Genomic DNA, 20,720 nt, shown 5'->3' with positions numbered 1-20,720 from the left:
TCTTAGTTTTTTTTTTGAAATAACTTCTAGATCTTTGATTCTTTGGGTACAGCATTTATTCTGAGTTCAAACATAATTGCCCTGTAGATTAAAAATATAAGATGTACAGTTATATTTATTTATTAAATATATAAAATTTATATATTTATATTTTAAATCTATGATAAAATAAATTTAAATAAGAATTTCTCAATTATTAGAATTAGAATTTGAGTTTTTATAGTAATATTAGAGTCATATGAAAGTTTAAAGATAGATACATGCAGAATACGAAGAGAGAAATTATAAAATAAAATAGTAATTTTATGTAAAATACTTTATATAAAATGATAAATCAATAAATTAAAGGTGGATTCCAAGCCATTGGTGACCAAGTTTGCTAGTAACTGAGTTGGTCATGGACACTAGTACTGAGCTAAGGAAGAATCCCATGGAGGCAGAGCACCATGACAGAGCAGTGCATATACTTCTCATGCTCTCTGGTGCCTCTGAATAGAAAAATTCAAGCATCCCACCAAGAATCAGCATATCTGAAACCCCTAGCAGAAGGCATTGCCATCCTAGCCAAAACACAAATAATATCACCTTTTTCTCAGCTGCTTCTCGTCTCCATGGCTCCTGATGCTAGAGCTAACCCTAGTCCAATCCTCTTTGGTTGGACACTGTTATGGTCTGCAGGAACTTTGTTCTTTAAAATGTATCTGAAATGTTCGTACAAGGGTATGCTTGCAAGTATGATTGTGAGAGAGAATACTGTCGCTGACTGGATTGGGATTTGGATTTTGTGTAATTTTCTGTTCATGATGCTTCCTTCTTGCACTGAAAATGCATGGAGTTGGGCTAAGCAACGGTTCATCATGATTGTGCTTGCAAAGATGGGAAGCAGGCCCAGGAAGGTCTTTGTTTCCTCAACCTCAGCCGCACTAATTGTGTCATCAACTAATGCTTTGTCTAAGAACCTGAAGTCTCGCATGCCATAAGTATCCAAACAAACCAAAAATAAAGAAAAAAAAAGAGTAAATTCTTACTTTAGTGTGAGCTTAAGTGGCCAAAAAAATTACAGTAAATTTAGGTTTTAACAACAGTAAAATGTTTAATTTAGTCCCAATACTTATACCATTTTCAATTTTTTATTTAAATTAATTCAAAAATTTTAATTTAAGTTCAATTTAACTTAAATATTAACATTTATAAGTAAAAGTTATTAATTTCTTTATTTAAATAAAAAATAAGTAGTTCAATTTCTTAATTTTAAGATTAAATTTTAATTAAAGAATGCAGAAATGAATTGCTGGTTGCCGTGGTCAAGCTGATCAGCACCATGTGCAGGCAACGATGCCTTCACTCCACCAAGTTCCGTGGCAATTGCATAGAGCCCAGTACAGAGAATAACAGCTTGAAAATAAGAGGCCTTCTATTCATAGCCGGCTGTAATGGAGGATAATGAGCTTGAACTGTTAACAACATCAGTCCCCGTAATCCATTAATAATTAATACATGCACGATCAACCATATTTTACGATTATAAAGATTACGAATGCGAGTTTCAATCATAGCTTAATAAAATTTTTTTAAAAATAATGTTAATAAATACCAGAAGATCTATTGTGCAGAAGACTATGAAAGTCTTGAATCTTGTAAAGGAAGAGCCGCTGATGAATCTCCCAAATATGGCGAGGAGAAAAGAGTCTCCCAGGAAATTAGTCACCGCATTAGCAACTTCTGCAGCTGGGTAATGCATTGACTTTACGAAGTAAGCAACAAAGTTTGTAGCATTGGATAAGAAAACCATGTTCTCTAATACCTCCACAACTGCATTGAAGAAAGAAATGTTTGCCATTATGATAAGTCAGAAGTCTGTACTTCTTGAGGACTTTTTGAATGGATGATTAAAGCTTTTCTGATATAGATGAATTCAATATAAATTTTATGGAATTTATGCGTAAGCTATATTAAAATTACTAGGAATGACAACGGGGCGGGATCGCTCCTCCATCCTTGTCCCACAGAAATTTAGGATCAGGTGAGGGTATTTTCTGCCGAAGGATAGGGCGGGGTGAATTTTCTAACAAGAATTTTTTTTTATTTTTTGTTTATTTAATTTATTAATATATAATATCAATTTATTTATTTAAAAATAAAATATGATTAAAAATGCAAGTATTACAAATCATTTAATAATATATTTATATATTTATTAAAATTATAATATTTAAATATATAAAAGTAAATTCTTTTTAATAAAAAAAATATATATTATTATGTGAAGTGGTTACAGGAATTTGAGACGAGGAGAAGGTCTTCTTGTCCCAGCCCCACATAAATCAAGATCGAGATAGGATCAAGAAAAATTAATCAAATTCGGGGTGAGGGCAGGGTGAATCGGGTTCGAAAATTTATACCATCACTAAAAATTATGACCTTTTCACTAAAAAAAGTCAAATATTTTTTATTGTCTTAAGTTTTACTATCAAAATTAAAAATTTCAGATATAATTAATTAAAAATATAAAAATTAACCTTTTTCATTAAATCTAAAATTATTTATGTTAAAATTATGATATTATTTAAATTGAGACCAAATTAGAAAACAATTTTTAAAATATACTTATTATAAATTAAATGTAACGTAAGATATTAATTTATTTCTATTTAAATTCAATTTTAAGATGTATCTGAAAATGTATACAATAATTTTAGCTTTATGTTAAGAAATTAATTAGAAATGAACATAAAATCTAACACAAATTTTAATTTGTATTAATTAAATAATATAATTATATTAAAGGTAAAGGTATTTTAACTCAATGAAAAATAAAAAAAAATGCCGTTAGGTATTTGAAAAAGTTTGAATCATTTTAATAAAAATCAGTTTAATCTATTTTATTGAGAAGTTCTACAGTTCGAATCCATATAGTCTTAAAAATAATTAAAAATAAATAAAATGATATATAAATTTCTAAAGTCTATATGATAGAATAATTTATATATTAAATAATAATATTTAATATAAATGACAATATTATTTAATATAGAATATAAATATAGAATATAAAATAATAACATAATATATAATATATAAAAGTAAAATAAATAATTTTTAAAATTAAATTTTAAATTAAAATAATAATAAAAAAGAAAAATTTCTAATGAAATTTAGACATTCTAAACAACTAAACAAAAAATAGAATTATATTAATTGTATCTCATTGCAAGTTTTGTGACATTTAAATTTCTGATACTTTATAATTAAAATCATATATTATTAGCAATTCTATTAATTTTTTTTAAAGTGAAGATAAATTAGTAAAAAGGGTTATATGTTTTTTTTTTAATTAAAGTGAAAAATATTATTTTATTATCTATTCAAATAAATAATTAAATAGTAGTAATTTCATAATTCTTTTAAATAAATATACTTCTATATATATTAAAGACTAATCACACATCAAGGAAGGTAATTCTCCCACATATTAAAAGTTTAAAATCTATATTTAACCTCTACAAACTTAAATTGAGTGGTTATCTAATTATGATACTAAAATCCCTTCAATTATAAATTATGATTTTTTTTTTTACCTAAATCTGATCTATCGTATACTCAATATATAAATATATGATGGGATTCACATAATAAATACATGTATCTCACATGTTTGTATCTAGTAGACCGAATTTAAGTATAAATTTTTCATAAACTATAATAGTTTAATTAGAATTTGATTAAACCATCTCTTTATTAATTAAATTTTATCATAAATAAGATGAGTTTATGCTTTTTCATGCCCTAATTTCAAAAAGTTTCACATGAAAACACATGTTAATATATATAAAGAGTTGTGAAACAAGAAAATTTAATTGAAGCACATAAGATAGAAGCTAGGTTAATTAATGACTTAATTACCACAAGCGATGGTAGCTGCTTTTGGTCCATCATTGTCCCTCTTCTCCTCAATTTCCAAACTCATTTCAACCTCCTATATATTTCCAAGAAAGAAATTGTTGAATATTAATTTTGATTTACTCAAATAATTTATATATATTCAATTCTTAATCTCTCTATGCAAATACATTTAAATTTTACAAGTTATCTTCATTTTTTTTCCATGGTTTTGCTGAAATTAAAATCAACAAATATTTTATTTAAATCCAAATCTATGAACCCATAAATAACAAGTATAAATGCAAAATGGAAGCTTAATTAAGAAATGGGGTGTGTGTTGAGCTTACCATATGTTTGATTAAACTTCTCAATGAGTCTATTTGAGCAATTAGGAAGCTTAAGAAAAATAATAATAAAAAGAAGGCAAAATATCCACAAAATGGTATTGATAATCACTTGAACTGATATAAGAAGGTACCAAATCAAAGAGAAAATGTCCTTAAATCTTTGAATTTAAAGACACTACCATATATAATTCTTGTTATCAAGATTTGAAAGAATTGATGCTTTTTCAAGTCAACATGATTCTTTCATTTAACACCTTAATCTTTTGATGACGGATTTTGCGTTACATTTGCAAGAAAAATGATGGTTTTCAAATAGAATATAAGTAATTTTTATAGTTCGTATATGAGTTTTATCATGTATTTTGATTTCGTCCATTAACTTTAATTTATTATTAATTTTTTTTTGAATTTTAATTTTATTATCATAATAATATCTTCAATAAGTTATAATAGATTTTCCAGTTTAGTAAATAATAAAATTATTTTTTCATTTCTTTTTCTCTCATACTCATAAAATATTAGTCATTTCAATTATTATTTGGACCTATCACAAAAATATTAATATCATTACAACGATTTTCTTATTGAAAAGAGAAAGAATTTATCTTTATTGAAAAGTATTAAAATTACATTAGTAAATGTCACAGTGTAGCTTAAAGGGATTTTTAATATAAAAACCTACTATTGTAATTTAGAGTAATTTTTTTATGAAATAAAATTAATATTTAAAATTTTTTTAGTAATAAATTAAAATTAGAAGACAAAAGTGAAACATAAAGTAAAATTTAGAAATGAATTATAAAAATTAATCAATAAAAAATATATATTGAATTCAATTAATACATAATAAATTAAATAATATTTGATGGGCTACATAACAAGCGTAGTTATTTTATTTTGATGTATTTTAACTTCAATTGAGACATTTTACATTATTACCATTTTGATGTGTTTTTTATCACATTAATTCAATAATAAATAGTTAAAAATTAAAATTTTTATTATTATTTATAGTATAAATTAAAGTATTAATAGTTATAATCTAAAAAATAAAAATAATTTTCTTTTATTTTTGAACATTGCAATATGTCCATTAAACTGAGGCCTCATTTGGACCTTTATTATATTGGGCCATTCAAATTCCAAAACCAAACCCTTGCAGTAACATATATAGGTCTCTTTTGAAGTTAAAAACCCTAGGACTCTTCGCCTTTTCAGGGTTTACCCATATCCCAGGAGTGGCAGTGCGGCGGCTGAAGCAGGTCTCTAACTCGAATCTCTCTTTTATCTCCTCCTGCGTGCTTCTGAATATTTTTTTCTAGTATTTATGTGATTCTGTTTACTTTAATAGAGAGACATCTTATTGAAAATGGCTCAGCTTAGCAGCTCTGTTCATTTCTAGTTACCTTTGTTCAATTGATGTTGAATTTCTAGGTAAAGTTTATGGTTAGGGTATGCTTGTTATGAACATCTATTCATGTAATTATTGCATGGAAACTAATTAGATCACCTTAATGGGTACACAGAAAGCATAATTCGTAGCCCATCATTGGAAATCTACTGGAATTGTGTTTAAAAAATAAATTTGAAATTAATTTTAGACCACATGTACAGTAAATACAATGTGGAAATCAAATTGTTTTTCTTTTCTTTTAGGTTAATGTTGTTTATTGGCCCAGTCAAAAGAGAAAATGATTGAAAATTTGAATTTCTGATATTGGGCTAGCTGGATTTAGGTATTTTTATCCTGTCCCACGTATACGTTAATATATGAAAGCTTTCTGTATACGTCAACTGCTCATGTTCCTTTTCCTAATTTTTTTAATTTTTTAATTTTTTGGTCATAGAGACCATGGCTGTTCCTTTGCTGTCCAAGAAGATTGTGAAGAAGCGAGTAAAGAAGTTCAAGAGGCCCCAGAGTGACCGTAAGATTTCTGTGAAGGTTTGCATTTCTTGATCCCTTCCATTAAGTGCTCTGTTATATTGACTACTTTTTTCTTGCTAGATGTTCCTTTCTTTACTTCCTTTATCTCCATCATCACTATTTTATTTTTTCTTTTGTGGTGCCTAAAATTCTTGGTTATAGATGTGCTTCTTTATCTTTGATAAGTAGCAGCATTATTATTTAAGATTAACAAGATAATGTGACAACATTTTATTACTGACCACAAATGTCATTTCTGACATCATGGGATTCAAAGAGTGCATTATTATTTTTGTACAAATTATTTGCATATATGGGTGCAATAGCAAAGGGCTCTAGTTCATTAGATACTTTTGTGGACTTTTAAAGACGTTCTCTTCAGTTTGGATGGGTCATTTCCTCTTAAAATGGTGTACTAATGTCAAGTATTCTGCTTGGATCTCAAGTTGTGATAAATTTTATTTTTGAGCTTTCAGAGAGATTGTGGACTATTTTGTAGCAATGTTCTTGAGTTAAGGGATAATCCCTCCAAACAACTCAATCCAATTCAACTAAGCCTTTATCCAAAAAATTTGGAGTCGGCTATATGGATTTTCTTTCTCTACTCTAAACGATTTTGGGTTAAATCCTTGGAAATATGTAATGCTTCTAGGTCATGTTGTACTACTCTCCTCCAGGTCAGTTTAGGCCTACCCCTTCTTTTCTTTTTATTCTCTAACCTAATGCGCTCTACTTGTCTAACTGTAGCCTCCGTATGTTTACGCTTCACATGACCAAACCGTCTCAATCTCCCTTCTCTCAATTTATTTTCAATTGACACCACTCCTACCTTTTCTCCAATACTGTTATTACGAACTTTCTCTAGTCTAGTATGGCCACTTATCTACCTTAACATTCTCATCTCTGCAACTCTTATGTTAGACACATACGACTCCTTTAGTACCCAACACTCACTGCCATATAACATGACCGGTCGTATTGTTGTACGGTAAAATTTTCATTTCAACTTATTGATAATCTTGCGATCACATAAAATTCCCGTGGCACGTCTCCACTTCAACCATCCGGCTTTAATCCTATGACTAGCATCCTCCTCACTTCCCCTATTTACTTGAAGGACTGAGCCAAGATATTTAAAGTGATTGCTTTTGGATAGTACTACTCTATCCAAATTAACTCCTTCTCTATCACCAGTTTGGCCTTCACTGAACTTGCAATGCATGTATTCTGTCTTTGTTCTACTTAACTTCAAGCCCTTTGAATCTAGAGTACTTCTCTAAAGCTCTAGTTTTCTATTGACTTGTTCTTGCGTCTCATCTATCAGAACTATATCATTCGCAAACATCATACACCAAGGGATACTCGATTGTATATGTTTCGTCAATTCATCTAAAACTAATGTAAAAAGCTAAGGGCTTACAGCTAAACCTTGGTGTAATTCAACTGAGATAGGAAAATCTCTTATGTCTCCTCTCACTGTGCGCACAATAGTAGTTGCTCATTCATACATATCTTTCAACACTTGTATGTATCTAATAGATACCCTCTTTTGTTCTAATACTATCTATAAGACATCTCTTGGAACACTATTGTAAGCTTTCTCCAAATCGATAAAAATCATGTGTAAATCTTTCTTCGTATCTCTATATTTCTCCATCAAGCTTATAATGAGAAAGATTGCTTTCATAGTTGAACGACCAGGCATGAAACCAAATTGATTGGGAGAGAGAGAAGTATCATGGCATAGTCGATGTTCCACAACTCTCTCTCACTACTTTATAGTATGGTTCATGAGTTTAATTTCCCTATAGTTTGGGCAACTCTGTATGTCTTCCTTATTTTTAAAAATAGTTATTAAAATACTCATCCTCCATTAATCGGGCATTTTCTTTGAGTTTAGAATTTTATTAAACAATTTAGTTAACCATGCTACTCCCATATCTCCCAAAGACTTCCACACATCAATTGGTATTCCATCGGGTCCACAGGCTTTACCCACTTCATCGGGCATTTACTTTGAGTTTAGAATCTTATTAAACAATTTAGTTAACTATGTCACTCCTATATCTCTCAAATACTTCTACACTTCAATTGGTATTTCATCGGGTCCATAGGCTTTACCTACTTTTATTCTCTTAAGTGCTTTCTTTACTTATAAAGATCTAATCCTTTTAGTATAATTCACGTTTTTTTCTATTGCTTTGTAGTCTATATTCACGCTATTACCATTTTGATTATCATTAAAGAGGTCATCAAAATAATTTCTCCATTTTTCTTTAATGTCCTCATCTGTCACCAATACTTTTCCTTCTTTATTCTTAATGCACCAAATTTGATTGAGATCTTGACATTTTTTTTTTCTCTCCTCCTTACTAATCTATATCTTTCTTTCATTCTTTAGTTCTAAGTTTCTTGTATAACTTTTTAAAAGCCTGTGCTCTTGCTTGACTAACTGCTTTTTTTGCTTCTTTCTTTGCTATTTTGTACTGTTCATATGCCTTATTATTGTCATACTTAGGTAATTTCTTACATTATTCATTCTTTCTCTTCGCTGCCTTTTGTACTTCCTCATTCCACTACCATTTCTCTTTTGAGGATGGTCTATGTCCTCTAGACTCTGTAAGTACTTTTTTAGCTATTTATCTAATCTTTGATGTTATTTGTATCCACATACCATTGGCCCTCCATATCCAGTTGTCATGCTTCGGACTAGAGAAGCTTATTTTTTAATTTCACTTGCTTTACTCCTTTTAACTCCCACCACTTTATTTGAGATATACTATTTCTTCTAGTCTTACTTGAATTGTTCCTAAATTTGACATGTAAGACTACTAACTGATGTTAACTTGTTAAAGCCTTTCCCAGAATGACCTTGCAATCTTTGCATAGAGCTCTATTTGTCTTCCTAATTAAGAGGAAGTCAATTTGGCTTCTATGTTGCCCACTTTTGAAAGTCACTAAATATGACTCTCTTTTTATAAAGTAGGTATTTGCTAGTATTAGATCGTATGCCATAGCAAAATCCAGGATGTTTTTTCCCTCCTCATTTTGGCTTCCAAAACCAAAATCTCTATGAACATTCTCATAACCTTGCCTATCACTTCCTACACATCCATTCAAATCTTCACTGATGAAAATATTCTCTTCATTCGGTATGTCTTGCATTAAATTATCCATATCTTCCCAAAACCTTTGTTTATGGTGAATGCCCTACACCCTTGCATATTTCTCGCTACACCCTGGTTTCGATGTAGCGCGTCGTAAGTAGAGGACCCCCTAATGTTTATATCATTTGAATTCATATCATAAGGTGTGAATACCCTTTAGTATAGGTTTTGCTTCTGTAGTTTATGTATTTGCAATTCCTAGTTGAACAGTGGGCTACTGTTGGTTTTGTTTCTTTGTTTTTCAATTGTGTTGAATAGTTCTGTTTACATTTAGTAATCTGTGTACAATAAGCCGATGCTCTGGATTGAATATCCGATGAAGGTAGCATGGTAAGGTGCACAGAAATTGAACTTTATGGGTTGACATGTCTGCTCCCTCTGATGCTTCTGTTGGAGCCTTTGATTTGGGGGCCTGGTTCTGACCCACACTTGTTTAGTTACTGTATCAAAGTCTGCAATGGAGTTGGAGGAGTGTAATTGTTTAATTATTTAGTTTATTAAAGCACTTCAAGTAATTGGAGGAGTGTAATTATCTTTGAGTAATGTTCAATTAGTGTTCATTTATATTGCCCTCTAATTTGAAAGTCTTATTCTCTTTGTTCAAATTTGCTCGCTAACAAGTGTTCATTGGCCTTGTGCCTTTCTGAAATGTGGGTTATAGATGAGACTATAGCCGTTACCAACTGCCGGAGCTGAAAAGCTTGCTATGCACTAATTAGAAATTCGGCCTTCACTTTTAGTTTGCCTGACATGATTCCAGTATACAGTGTCTGCGATGAACCATTGCAGAAATGTGCTATCCTTTTTGGTCTAGGCATCACTTTTGAGGTAGTTAGCCAGCCTGGCTATTGATGGGTTTCGGTGGCCAGTGATGGGTCTGTTTATTAGTTTCTTGTTGCATATTCCTCACCAGCCACATGGATTAAATTAATGGCTACACATTTGTGTTGATTAACAGTTATTGTATTTGTATACATTTTGACTGAGTTTATCAATATCTGTTGGAATTCCTGAATGCTCAAATGCATGTATTGAAGTTCTTTGAATTTACCTTTAAATGCACTGCAGACAAACTGGCGAAGGCCAAAGGGTATTGATTCAAGGGTCAGGAGAAAGTTCAAGGGATGCACTCTGATGCCCAACATCGGTTATGGGTCGGACAAGAAAACTCGCCATTATCTTCCCAATGGATTTAAGAAGTTTGTTGTGCACAATGTCAAGGAGCTTGAACTTTTGATGATGCACAACAGGTACTTCTTTCTTTAAACGTTTTTTTAAGGACTTGTGTGAATTCCATGATCACTTTTCCTTATTGATTGACAAAAAATTCTAGGACTTACTGTGCTGAGATTGCCCATGATGTATCCACTCGAAAGAGAAAAGAGATCGTTGAGCGAGCAGCTCAGTTGGATGTTGTTGTTACCAACAAACTGGCTAGATTGAGGAGCCAGGAGGATGAGTAAACAATTTTGCTATATTATATGATGATTCTGCTGTTGAAACGATACTCTTCCCATTAGGCAGTTTAATCATTGCAGAATTATTTTGTTTGGGGTTGAATGTTAGTTATTTTTTAATCTAAACCTGTTTACTACTTCAAATCGACACTTTAAAATAGTTGTGTTCGTGTGGCATGCCTTTAATTTCTCCAAAATATACTGATTTTTTTACCATGCTTATATTTCCATGTTGGAGTAATTTGTCATCAAAGCAAAAATTGTTATTCTAGACTATGAATTGTAACGTATTCAATGTTAGAATACTAATCGAAATTATCTTAAAATGCTAAATTTTAAGGGCGGGGAGGCTTTGTTTCATTAAGCTTTTCTCCTTTTTTTTTTTTTGGGGTATTTTATATAGGTTTTGGTGTAGATTCCTGACTGATGCTTGCAGTTCGTACTGTTTAAGTGTTCGGTTATTGTTTTGGAATTCTTATATTTTTAGATCATCTGAGTATTTAGGGATATGCTTAGGCTCGGAATGGGCACCATTAGCCGCAATTTGGTTACTTGTTATTCACTCTTGTTAAATATGTGAAATGTTTAATTCGAGATAGATTAAAAATGATTTTTTCAAATTTTAAAAATTTGTCAAATATTTTACAATGTTTAAAAATTATAAAAATAATACTAAAAGTCTTCTATTTTATTTTAATAATGTTGGAAATATTTTAGATATGATATTATTTTTTTTTTCAAAAATTATTAAGGGTCAGTTTTTATTTTTATTTTATTTTATTTATTTTTAATTTAAATGTGTTTAGAATTATGGAGACTACTCTCCAAATCGCTCCAAACTAAATAATTAACATGGTCAGTGATTAGTAATAATATCTTACTATTATAATAAAAAATCCACTGCATACAAATAAAAATATTATGGTATTTATATAATAATATTAAAATTATTTTTAAAAATTGATTCATTTGCATTAAATTTATTTATTAGTTTATTTAATGATGGTTACTATGTTTTAAAATAAGCAATAAAAAAATATTCCCGAAGAAAATAGAAAAATTATTTTTTCTTTAAAAATTTTAAAATATAAATAAATATCACGCAATATTGGTTAAAAAATAAGGTACGGTATGGTTGACGTAGGTAGAAAATACAAAGACTGGAAATTAATCACCCTTCGCCAACTCCAACCGCCAATTGAAATTTAACTTCTACATCTAGAATTGTCCTATAAAACTGTTCTGTGACCTAACCACGTCCCCTACTCGTAACCCAATCAGTTCTCCCCACACAGAGCCCGTTCCCCTGCAATCAAGGCTTCCTTTCTTCATCACAGTCGATTCATCTTCACATCAATCTACAGTTATCCCTACGCACATAGCTTCTTCACATGCGATATGTAAATTGGGAGAAACTTGTTGATACATTTCAGAAACTTCTGGAGAGAGAGTAGCCAGATTATAGAGAAATTGGATGATCGCTAGACTTGAAGAGTTTGTGTGATCAAGAGAACCATAGAGAGAATGGGTCCTGGACCTGCATTTATTGCTGCTGCTGCCGCTGCTGCTGCCGCGAAACAAGCTGAACTATTGAGGATTGATGGCAATTCCTATTTCAGAAAGGACCGATTTGGAGCCGCCATCGAGGCTTATACTGAGGTACTAATTCTAATTCATCAAGAGAATGTTTGAAAAATTAAAAAAGAATTTATCTTGGGCGTTCTTTTCTTCTTTCTCATAAATTTGTTGATTAGGGATTTATTGGATGAGTTTTTCTTTTGTTAATTAAGTTTTTTTCCCCTTTTTGTTTTTTGCGTAAATCAACTAATTTAATGTTTCATTTCTTTTGTTGAAATGCTAGGCAATTACTTTGTGCCCTAATGTTCCTATCTATTGGACGAATCGGGCTCTATGTCATCGGAAACGGAAGTATGTACGAGCACTAACCTCTTTTCTTTGTCTTTAACTGTCTCTCGGTTATTTTTCTTTTGGGCATTATTTATTTTTGTTCTGGCTTTCAATTGTTTTTGGGTTACTCTATTGGAATCCAGTGATTGGACTAAAGTTGAAGACGATTGTCGCAAAGCGATTCAACTTGACCACAATTCTGTCAAGGTATGCTTGTGCTCGACGATGCTATTGCTCTGTCATTCGCTACTATTAGTTATGGGGTTCTTGTTGTTGATTTTGAACTTGCATAGTTGCATACTTGTGTTTGAAGTTGATAAGAGTTGATAAACCAACGAGTTATTACAGTGCTATTAGAAAGTTCTGTTCAAGAAATGCTGAGTTGTTATCATGTAGGAAATTCAATGGCTTGAGATTATTTGGTTACTTGGCAGCAGAAAGCTTTATGCTACCTTCAATGAAGGATGTGTGTCTTAACACATACATTCATGTCCGTCATCACAAAACCTTCTTGTGCATTACTTTGTGAGCAAATGATTAAACATGATGACCATGTGCAGAGAAGATCATTCAATATTCAATGCTAACACGCCCGCATGAAAAAATGCACATTGGTTTACACTAGATGAGTAGCGAACTATCATAATTTACCATTAGAGAATAAACAGCAAGCCTTGTACACCCACCAAGAGTATGAGAAAAAGAAATCTGTAGGATTTTACTTGTGTCAATAGGAGTAAGCTCCATACCACCCTTGGACAACATCAATTTCTTGTCATAGACATCCATTCACCTCTTCAATATCCTACTCCTCCTCCCACATTCCTCCCCATGATTCTCACAAACTAGCTACACACGCGCGTGCGCGCGCACGCACACGCACACATTAAATGATATCCTCTATCAACTTTGTCTAATATTCTTAATTTGTGAACAGAAGATCCAAACAACTTTGTCCAATATTCTTAATTTGTGAACAGAACATCCAAACAATTGCTAATATCCTTGCTGTTTTAAACACACACGTGTTAAACTTTCTATTTGAATTATTGAATATTAGTATTTTATTGACTAAGAATATCTATATGGTTTTTCCACTAGTATTAGCCTCCATTCGTCCTTACTGCTTTTAAAGCCAATTGTGGGCTTGAAAAGAAAAAGAAAGAAAGAAAGTCCATCAAGATATACACTCTCTCTACATTCACGTTGTGCTTTCAGTGAATAGAGTACATGCTAAAAAAACTTACTGTGTTTTTTATTCGTTGGCCCCCTTCTTAAATTAGAGTGAAGACCACTATTAAGAGAGTATCTTCATGTTTATTTCACCAACCTTTTTTTTAATGATATGCCTCAACTTTCTGTGAATCAATAAGGTCAATCTAAAGGAGAACCTTCTGATGACAATTCTGTGTCACCAATACTTTGATTGGATGGGGGGATAAGAAAGGAAAACATGAAGGGATAAGAGTTATTGCTTGTATGGAAGTTTGATGAATTTGGAAAAGAAAGAAAATGTAGGGGAAAACCCTACTTTGCTTTCCCGTCAAAGTTGAGGGAATAAAATTTCTCTGTCAAGTTTACAAATATTTTTCTGAACATGACTATTTTACCCTTAATTCTTAAAATTCTTTTCTATATTGTAAAACCTCCAATCATGAGAAATTGCTAACCTCTCATTTCTTTTCTTTTGTATTTCATGGATTAATTATCATCCTTTCCTATCTAATGAAATCTTCCAAAAACAGTGTAAAGAGCATTAGAGAGTAAATAACTTATTTCTCCCCTTCAAAAGTTAATTATGTTTAAATCATGCTTTCTTCTCCCTTGTGCCAAGTAACTATCAACACAAAAGAAACACCATCTCTATGGTAAAGTATGAATCAATTTTAGAGTAGAATGTTGCTTTGAATGAAATAAAAATCAGGGAGAGGAAGAGAAGAGCATCTTCCTGATAACATAAACAAGAAGAAGAAGAGGGGAAGGAGGTATAAACTATCACATCAGAATTGCTTATGATTGAAGATGCTTAAGTTTAAAAGAAGCATAGACTGCATATTTTGTCATTTTTTCTTGTCATATTTATTATGCTTTGAGCATAAAGGTTGATCCTTTCATGTATGTTTGAAAAGAAGTCGGCATTTGCTTGGTGCTGGGCTTATTATTAACAGAAACAGTTGGCTTCAATCTATTATCTAATCTTGTGTGGATGCTCCTTAAATTACACACATACATGCATGTGTTGTTTTCTGTAAATGTGCAGATATATTTTATCATGATCATGCGAAGTTCACCCTTGTTTTGCCACATGACAGGCCCACTATATGTTGGGACTTGCATTACTACAGAAGAATGAGTTAGCTGAAGGAGTAAGGGAATTGCAAAAGGTAAGGAATCATCATCATGAAACTCTTTTTATTATCAGGCAAGGGGTGCAGTGCTGCAATTTGCATGCTGATGTTTGTTTTGCTGTAGCCTGTAGGCACTAAACCATTAACAAGAGATGCATAGAAAAATTTAAAAAACAGGTGCAAGAAAAGGTTCTTCAATTATTCAAATTCCAAATCCTTATGCCCAACACCCTAGGAGAATAATGAATTATAGATGTTAAGTAATAAAAAAATATTGTTAGTCTTTGTTATTAACTTCCTTTAAAATTACAGGTTAAGTTTCAAACAACTTATTCTTCCAAGAAAAAAAAGCTGATAATTGGTGCATTATGAAGGCTTGATAGACAAATTAGCCATTAGTATCTTGTTGAGTTGTTAACACTCTTTAGATATTATGTATTTATTTATTTATAATTGTTAAATTTGAAAAAAGTGCTGACAAATTACATATTAATTTATTTTAATATGGTCTTATATAGATGGTTGAATTGATTTATACATCAAATGACTAGCCAATTCAATGTTATAATTCAACTATTTATATATTGCTCTTTCATTTTATATTCTTTCAATGTGGGATTCCTAATACTCTTCCCTCAAGTGCAACTACGTGGTTGTCACTTGATAATTAATATTTAGTATTAATCCAATATGAGCCTAATTATATAGTTTTATGGGTAGCTGGAACTCATAATCCAATACGGGCTCTGATACCAAATTAAATTTGGAAAGAGTGCTGATATTATCATATCCTCTCTCCTTCCATGGAATTCCAATGTACAATGGGTGAAAGCCACTCACATTAATGGGCAAAGTCTCTTATCAATGGATAGAAATTCATTTCTTTTGAATTCTATACCCTTTCTTCTTCTTCTTTTTGTTTGTTAATATCCCACATTCGTTTCGGATAGAGTAATGTGCTCATTATAAGGTGTTGGGCATTCCTCCTCCCTTGAGTTAGCTTTTGGAGTTGAGTCAGACCTGGTCCTGCTTTTTTTTTAAGCAAAAAAAGGAAAAAGCAACATAGAGTCCACTATAGGCTTAAGCTGACCTCTAAAGAGAATAAGAAAGCAGGGGTGACAGTTCCAAGATGCATGAGCTACTTTCTTATGCAATCATATTTCTTCTAGTCAGATCTGTATTCAAAATTGCTTTTGTAATGGGAAAGTTCATGATGTCAATGTATCTAGGTGCTTAACCTGTACAGTTGTTTGATTTCAATATGTACTTGAGGTATTTCACCATGCAAAATAAAATAGTCTCAATTATTTATTCTTCAGTGATATGTGCTTATGTGATGGTCAACAGGATGGCGTTTTCCTATCAGGAAAAGGAAGGAAAGCTTGGACGGCTTATTGAAATTCCTGAACTTTATGCATCAGCATTCATATCTTCCAGTGGCAAAAGCATTTAGTCTCGTCCTGAAATTCAAGCAGCTACATCCAGTCTTGCTTGTGCGATTGGGTGATTCGACCTTACATTTATGTGGTAAATAAAAATTATTAAATGTGACAACTGATAAGGCCCTATGGTTATGGATCTAGTAACCTACCTCTGATCTGATGGATTTGACAAGGTTCCTTGCTTATATTTTATCTGGTAGATATTTTACTTTTTGGATATTAGGAGTGGTGTGTTTGGGGTAGGTTTTCACTTTTGGAAGGCTGGCTAGAATGTTAATTCTCCAGGCTACAGTAATGGAAGATATGAATGCTGATACAAGTCCCCTTAGATCCAATTGGTAGTCATGGTTTTCCCAGTGTGATATATTGGTATTGTGAAAGCTACAGACTGTGGCTTGTGGGATTTCGAAATAAGATATGAGAAGGGAACCTAACATTGTACTTGAAAAGAAGTGACATGGTGTGGCAGTGATTGCTAACTCTGAATAGCAGATTTGAGAATTTGAAGGTAGTTAGATGCTGTTATATGATATAGCATCTTGGATGCGATATCTTAATGTGTATATATATGGTGCTAGTTAGATGCTGTTCTTAATAATGAAGATTTGATTCTGAGCATCAGATTTAATTTATTTTATGAAGATCTGAACTCTTCATTTTTGTAGGCTCTGGATCTTGGTAGGGGTGCCGACCCAATGGGTTATATGGTAGAAGAGATCTGGCAAGAGCTTGCAAAAGCAAAATACATGGAATGGGAGCAAGCATCTACTAAGCGTTCATGGGAACTACAAAGCTTGAAGTATGTAAACCCCGTGAGTTTAGCCTTTGTTTTTCAAAAGGATCTCTGCTCTCTAAAATGCTTAGACAACAATTGTTTGCTTGCTTATTTTCCTATTTACCACTCACATGAGTTACTTTTGTTTCTAACAGAGAAGCCTGTGAGAATGCACTTAAGGAGAAACGTTTCCTTGATAGTTCTCAAACAGAAGGATTTTTGGACGAGACAATTGCTCCCCATTTGAAAGAATTGGAGGATTTAGGACAAGTGTTTAAGAGAGCTGCAGAAGATGACACGCCAACCGAGGTAGTATCTGTGTCTGTTTGATATATATAACTTTTGTCATTCTCATTGTTATTAAGATTTGCATATTACAGGTGCCAGATTACCTATGTTGTAAAATTACACTTGATATATTCCGTGATCCTGTCATTACGCCAAGTGGGGTTTCATATGAAAGAGCAGTGATCCTTGACCATCTTCAGAAGGTTTTCACATTGCATCTTTTGATTGGGATGTCTTTCATTTCTTTCATTTTTATTTATTATTATTATTGCTCATTCGCTTGATTTTGATTTAGGCGGGCAAATTTGATCCAATCACGCGAGAACCACTTGATCCATCACAGCTAATTCCAAACTTTGCGATAAAGGAAGCAGTCCAAGCATATCTTGACAAACATGGTTGGGCTTACAAGATGGAATGAATATGATTGTTTGGGGGTTTACTGAAAAAAGACGTTGATATTTGAGCTCAATGTCTGAGGGGACTAATAGTAGTGAGGCAGAGCTAATTCTCTCAAACTCATGGAGCATCATCAATCATATTTGGCATGTATTTTTCGCTTGTTCTTCTGTGTGATCAGTGATGCCATGTCACTTGTCAATTGTGTATGAGATCTCTGTCATCTTTTGAACTGTACAGTTAATTATAATTATTGCATCATTTACTGCTTGTACATGAATTTAGTTCGTCATCATATTTTGTGTTGTGTGTTTTTTCTCTCCCTCTTCCATATCTTTCTAAACACTTGCGAGTAAATGTAAATCCCACCAAAGAAGCAATAGAAGGAAACTATTAAGAATAATTGTAAAAAATGTTTTCCTCTTCCCTTCATGGAAATAAGTGTACCTAGTTTTTATAGATCAGATTATCTGGAATAATCAATGTTTTTGGGTAGCCAATTCATAGATTTTCTTTGCAACGCTTACTGGCAAAGCATTATCACTTCCCCCATTACAGATGGATTTGTAATTATCCCAAATTATTTCTTTTTTTTTTTAATTGCACGTAACATTGTATAAAAGCCCATCGGGCAAGTTTCGAATTTCAAGGCCTGACGCTTGATTTACATAAGAGGACCCAAACCCAATATACAGGCCCAACAAAAGAAGCCCATTCCTCACTTGATCCCTCGTTCTACACCTGATCAAAGGGTTAAAGGCCTAATCAGCGTTGCCACGTTGAGAATTTGTAGAACCGCAGCGACCCATCAGAGACTAGAGAGAAGAAGCTCTTGCCATAACCATGCAACGCTTGAAAACCAAGTATTACCAAGAATAAACCCAAAAAAACAATAGATAGCCATCATATTTAGAAGAAGCCATTGAACTTCTGACGTTTTTGACTTGGGATAGAGGAAAATAGAAGTCATGGCCTCTCAATCTCATCTAGCCATGGAGCATCCGCAAGTAACTCCTTAAAAATGACAGCTCTTAATCTTCGAATGTACCTTCCTTGGATCTGCCCCTGAGCTGAGAATCTACACACAAGACAACGCACAAAAGCAATACAAATCATAGAAATGGTGCCTCTCCCTACAAGTACAGGGTCTGTAACAGCAAACCAAAAACAAAAGGATATCTGCACTTAACTAGACGGTGGGGAGGGAGACAAGTCCAGACTTTAGCCGAAGAAAGGTTCTCTCTATCCAAAAGGGCACAGGAACTCACCAAAGAAGACGCTTAAGCTATCCGAAGAGAATTGAGATTGAGATGAAAAAGGGGAGAAAATTCTCTTTCAAATGGCAAATTCGTTTGGGATTTTTATAGGCTTAATTTGTTTGGAAATGTTGAGTTGGACTTTGTTTGATAAACTATTCCTCTAAGGTTCTTGGACTTATAGTATGATTTGTAAATAACAACTTTTGAATAAAAAATTATTATTAAAGGGCAAAAATGGAAGCATAGACGTTCCGTTAGAGTGGTCGGGAACTGGGGATGGATTCAAGATTGGAGAACTATGTAATCTATTTACTACTTATTCCGTCCATTTTTATATGTATTCTTTTATGTGTATTTAGAAGTTATTTTCTTTATAATTATTTATCATTTTTAAAAAATTAAAGAGTATTATTTTTTTTTTAATTTTATCCTTATTTCTACTAAACACAATAATTATTTGTATAATTTTATAAAACTCATCTTAATATTTCTCTCTCTTAATTAGGTAAGATAAAAGATAATTTAATCAAATTAAGATATATTTTATTATGATTTAAGTGTTTTAATTATTTTCTTAATTATTATGCAAAACTTTAAACGAAAGGGAGTACAATCTGCCGAGTATCATTCTTCTTTTGAAGTTGTGTTTATGATTTTGAAATCTTTGAATATGGTGAATCCTTTATTGTTTTAGGAGAATCTAATATTAATTAATAATTAAGTATTTCATTTTTAAATGTATACTTATTATTTTAATTATGTACATACTTTAATTGGTTTTATATGAATTTTCATACAAAATAATTCAATTTGATGTTTGCTAAACCCCTTTTTCTAGCTTATTTGCACCAACCGTTCCTAAACTTATGAGATCTTTTCATTTTCGTCTCTAAACTTTAGTTCTTTAAAATAAAATTACTCAATTTAAGTTTCATTTTAAGAAAAGTCACTTTGACCTGCAATAGCAAGTTTATAGATTAAAAATAATTAAAATTAATCTTTTACCCTTCTCTCTTAATAAGAATAAAAATATTATTTTGTTTTTTCTTTAATTTTCTATCCAGCCCTTTCCTTCTCAGCTCTCTCCTCCACGACCTTCGTCCCCTTCCCCTTCTTTCTCCTATATCTACCTCTTAAAATGATATGGACCTGAGGATGAGAGGAGTTTTTTTCGTTTTTTCTTTCTCTTAAGAGGATGTGGGAAGCTGATGGAAGAGTTGATAAAATTTTGTGGAGCAAGAATAGAGATTAATGGCCAATTTGATGGAACAGTGCTTATTAAGGAAGAAGGAAGAAACAACACTAGGGAAAGGCAAGAGATTTAGCTAGATACATAACAAATTCTTGAAAAACAGTTGAAAATATTGGAACAGATGCAAACGTGACTCATCTTCTCTTTGTAACTTTCTTTCTTTCTTTATTGGAACTCTCATTCTCTATCTACTATGGTTCTTCTTCTTTTCTAAACTTCTTCTTTGCAATTCTTGTTCATATACAATGGGTTTGTGTTTGTGTCTGTGTGTT

At 31.9% G+C, this 20,720-nt stretch overlaps 2 protein-coding genes, 1 non-coding gene and 1 pseudogene across 4 annotated transcripts; 3 read left to right on the top strand and 1 right to left on the bottom strand.

Moving 5' to 3' along the window:
* Positions 1 to 342: 342 nt before the first annotated feature.
* Positions 343 to 3,967, bottom strand: LOC110650586 (protein NRT1/ PTR FAMILY 4.2-like; annotated as a pseudogene).
* A 1,374-nt stretch (positions 3,968 to 5,341) lies between these two features.
* LOC110650587 (60S ribosomal protein L32-1) lies at positions 5,342 to 10,952 on the top strand. The gene is made up of 4 exons (XM_021805624.2): positions 5,342 to 5,491; positions 6,077 to 6,171; positions 10,389 to 10,570; positions 10,654 to 10,952. Exons 2-4 carry the CDS (start codon positions 6,082 to 6,084, stop codon positions 10,781 to 10,783), a joined length of 402 nt encoding a protein of 133 aa, XP_021661316.1. The 5' UTR covers positions 5,342 to 5,491; positions 6,077 to 6,081; the 3' UTR covers positions 10,784 to 10,952.
* On the top strand, positions 9,635 to 9,751 carry LOC131170149 (small nucleolar RNA snoR100). The gene has a single exon (XR_009141089.1). It is a non-coding gene; the product is annotated as a small nucleolar RNA snoR100 (small nucleolar RNA).
* Positions 10,953 to 11,922: 970 nt separating the features above from the next.
* LOC110650588 (E3 ubiquitin-protein ligase CHIP-like) lies at positions 11,923 to 18,211 on the top strand. 2 transcript variants are annotated; one of them, XM_058129130.1, is made up of 8 exons: positions 11,923 to 12,436; positions 12,639 to 12,710; positions 12,829 to 12,892; positions 14,998 to 15,069; positions 17,141 to 17,274; positions 17,406 to 17,559; positions 17,631 to 17,741; positions 17,834 to 18,211. In XM_058129130.1, the coding sequence occupies exons 1-8, from the start codon at positions 12,378 to 12,380 to the stop codon at positions 17,957 to 17,959; spliced, it is 792 nt and encodes a 263-aa protein (XP_057985113.1). In that variant the 5' UTR covers positions 11,923 to 12,377; the 3' UTR covers positions 17,960 to 18,211. The 2 variants fall into 2 exon arrangements, with proteins under 2 accessions (XP_057985113.1, XP_057985112.1); XM_058129129.1 differs by having other exon boundaries at positions 11,936 to 12,436; positions 12,639 to 12,706.
* The last annotated feature ends 2,509 nt before the right edge of the window (positions 18,212 to 20,720 follow it).

This window comes from Hevea brasiliensis, chromosome 10 (assembly GCF_030052815.1).
Source record: "Hevea brasiliensis isolate MT/VB/25A 57/8 chromosome 10, ASM3005281v1, whole genome shotgun sequence".
NCBI lineage: Eukaryota > Viridiplantae > Streptophyta > Magnoliopsida > Malpighiales > Euphorbiaceae > Hevea > Hevea brasiliensis.
Note: the sequence above shows the minus strand (reverse complement) of the source record. Positions and strands in the feature narration are given on the sequence as shown.

What these genes read in the sequence shown, in the direction of transcription:
- LOC110650588 (XM_058129129.1), top strand. Translation starts at nt 12,302, where the DNA reads ATGGGTCCTGGACCTGCATTTATTGCTGCTGCTGCCGCTGCTGCTGCC. An exon ending in TTGACCACAATTCTGTCAAG is followed by an intron (nt 12,893 to 14,997) that starts GTATGCTTGTGC and finishes GCCACATGACAG; the next exon opens with GCCCACTATATGTTGGGACT. An exon ending in AAGATGACACGCCAACCGAG is followed by an intron (nt 17,560 to 17,630) that starts GTAGTATCTGTG and finishes TGCATATTACAG; the next exon opens with GTGCCAGATTACCTATGTTG.
- LOC110650587 (XM_021805624.2), top strand. Translation starts at nt 6,082, where the DNA reads ATGGCTGTTCCTTTGCTGTCCAAGAAGATTGTGAAGAAGCGAGTAAAG. An exon ending in ACCGTAAGATTTCTGTGAAG is followed by an intron (nt 6,172 to 10,388) that starts GTTTGCATTTCT and finishes AATGCACTGCAG; the next exon opens with ACAAACTGGCGAAGGCCAAA. An exon ending in CTTTTGATGATGCACAACAG is followed by an intron (nt 10,571 to 10,653) that starts GTACTTCTTTCT and finishes AAAAAATTCTAG; the next exon opens with GACTTACTGTGCTGAGATTG.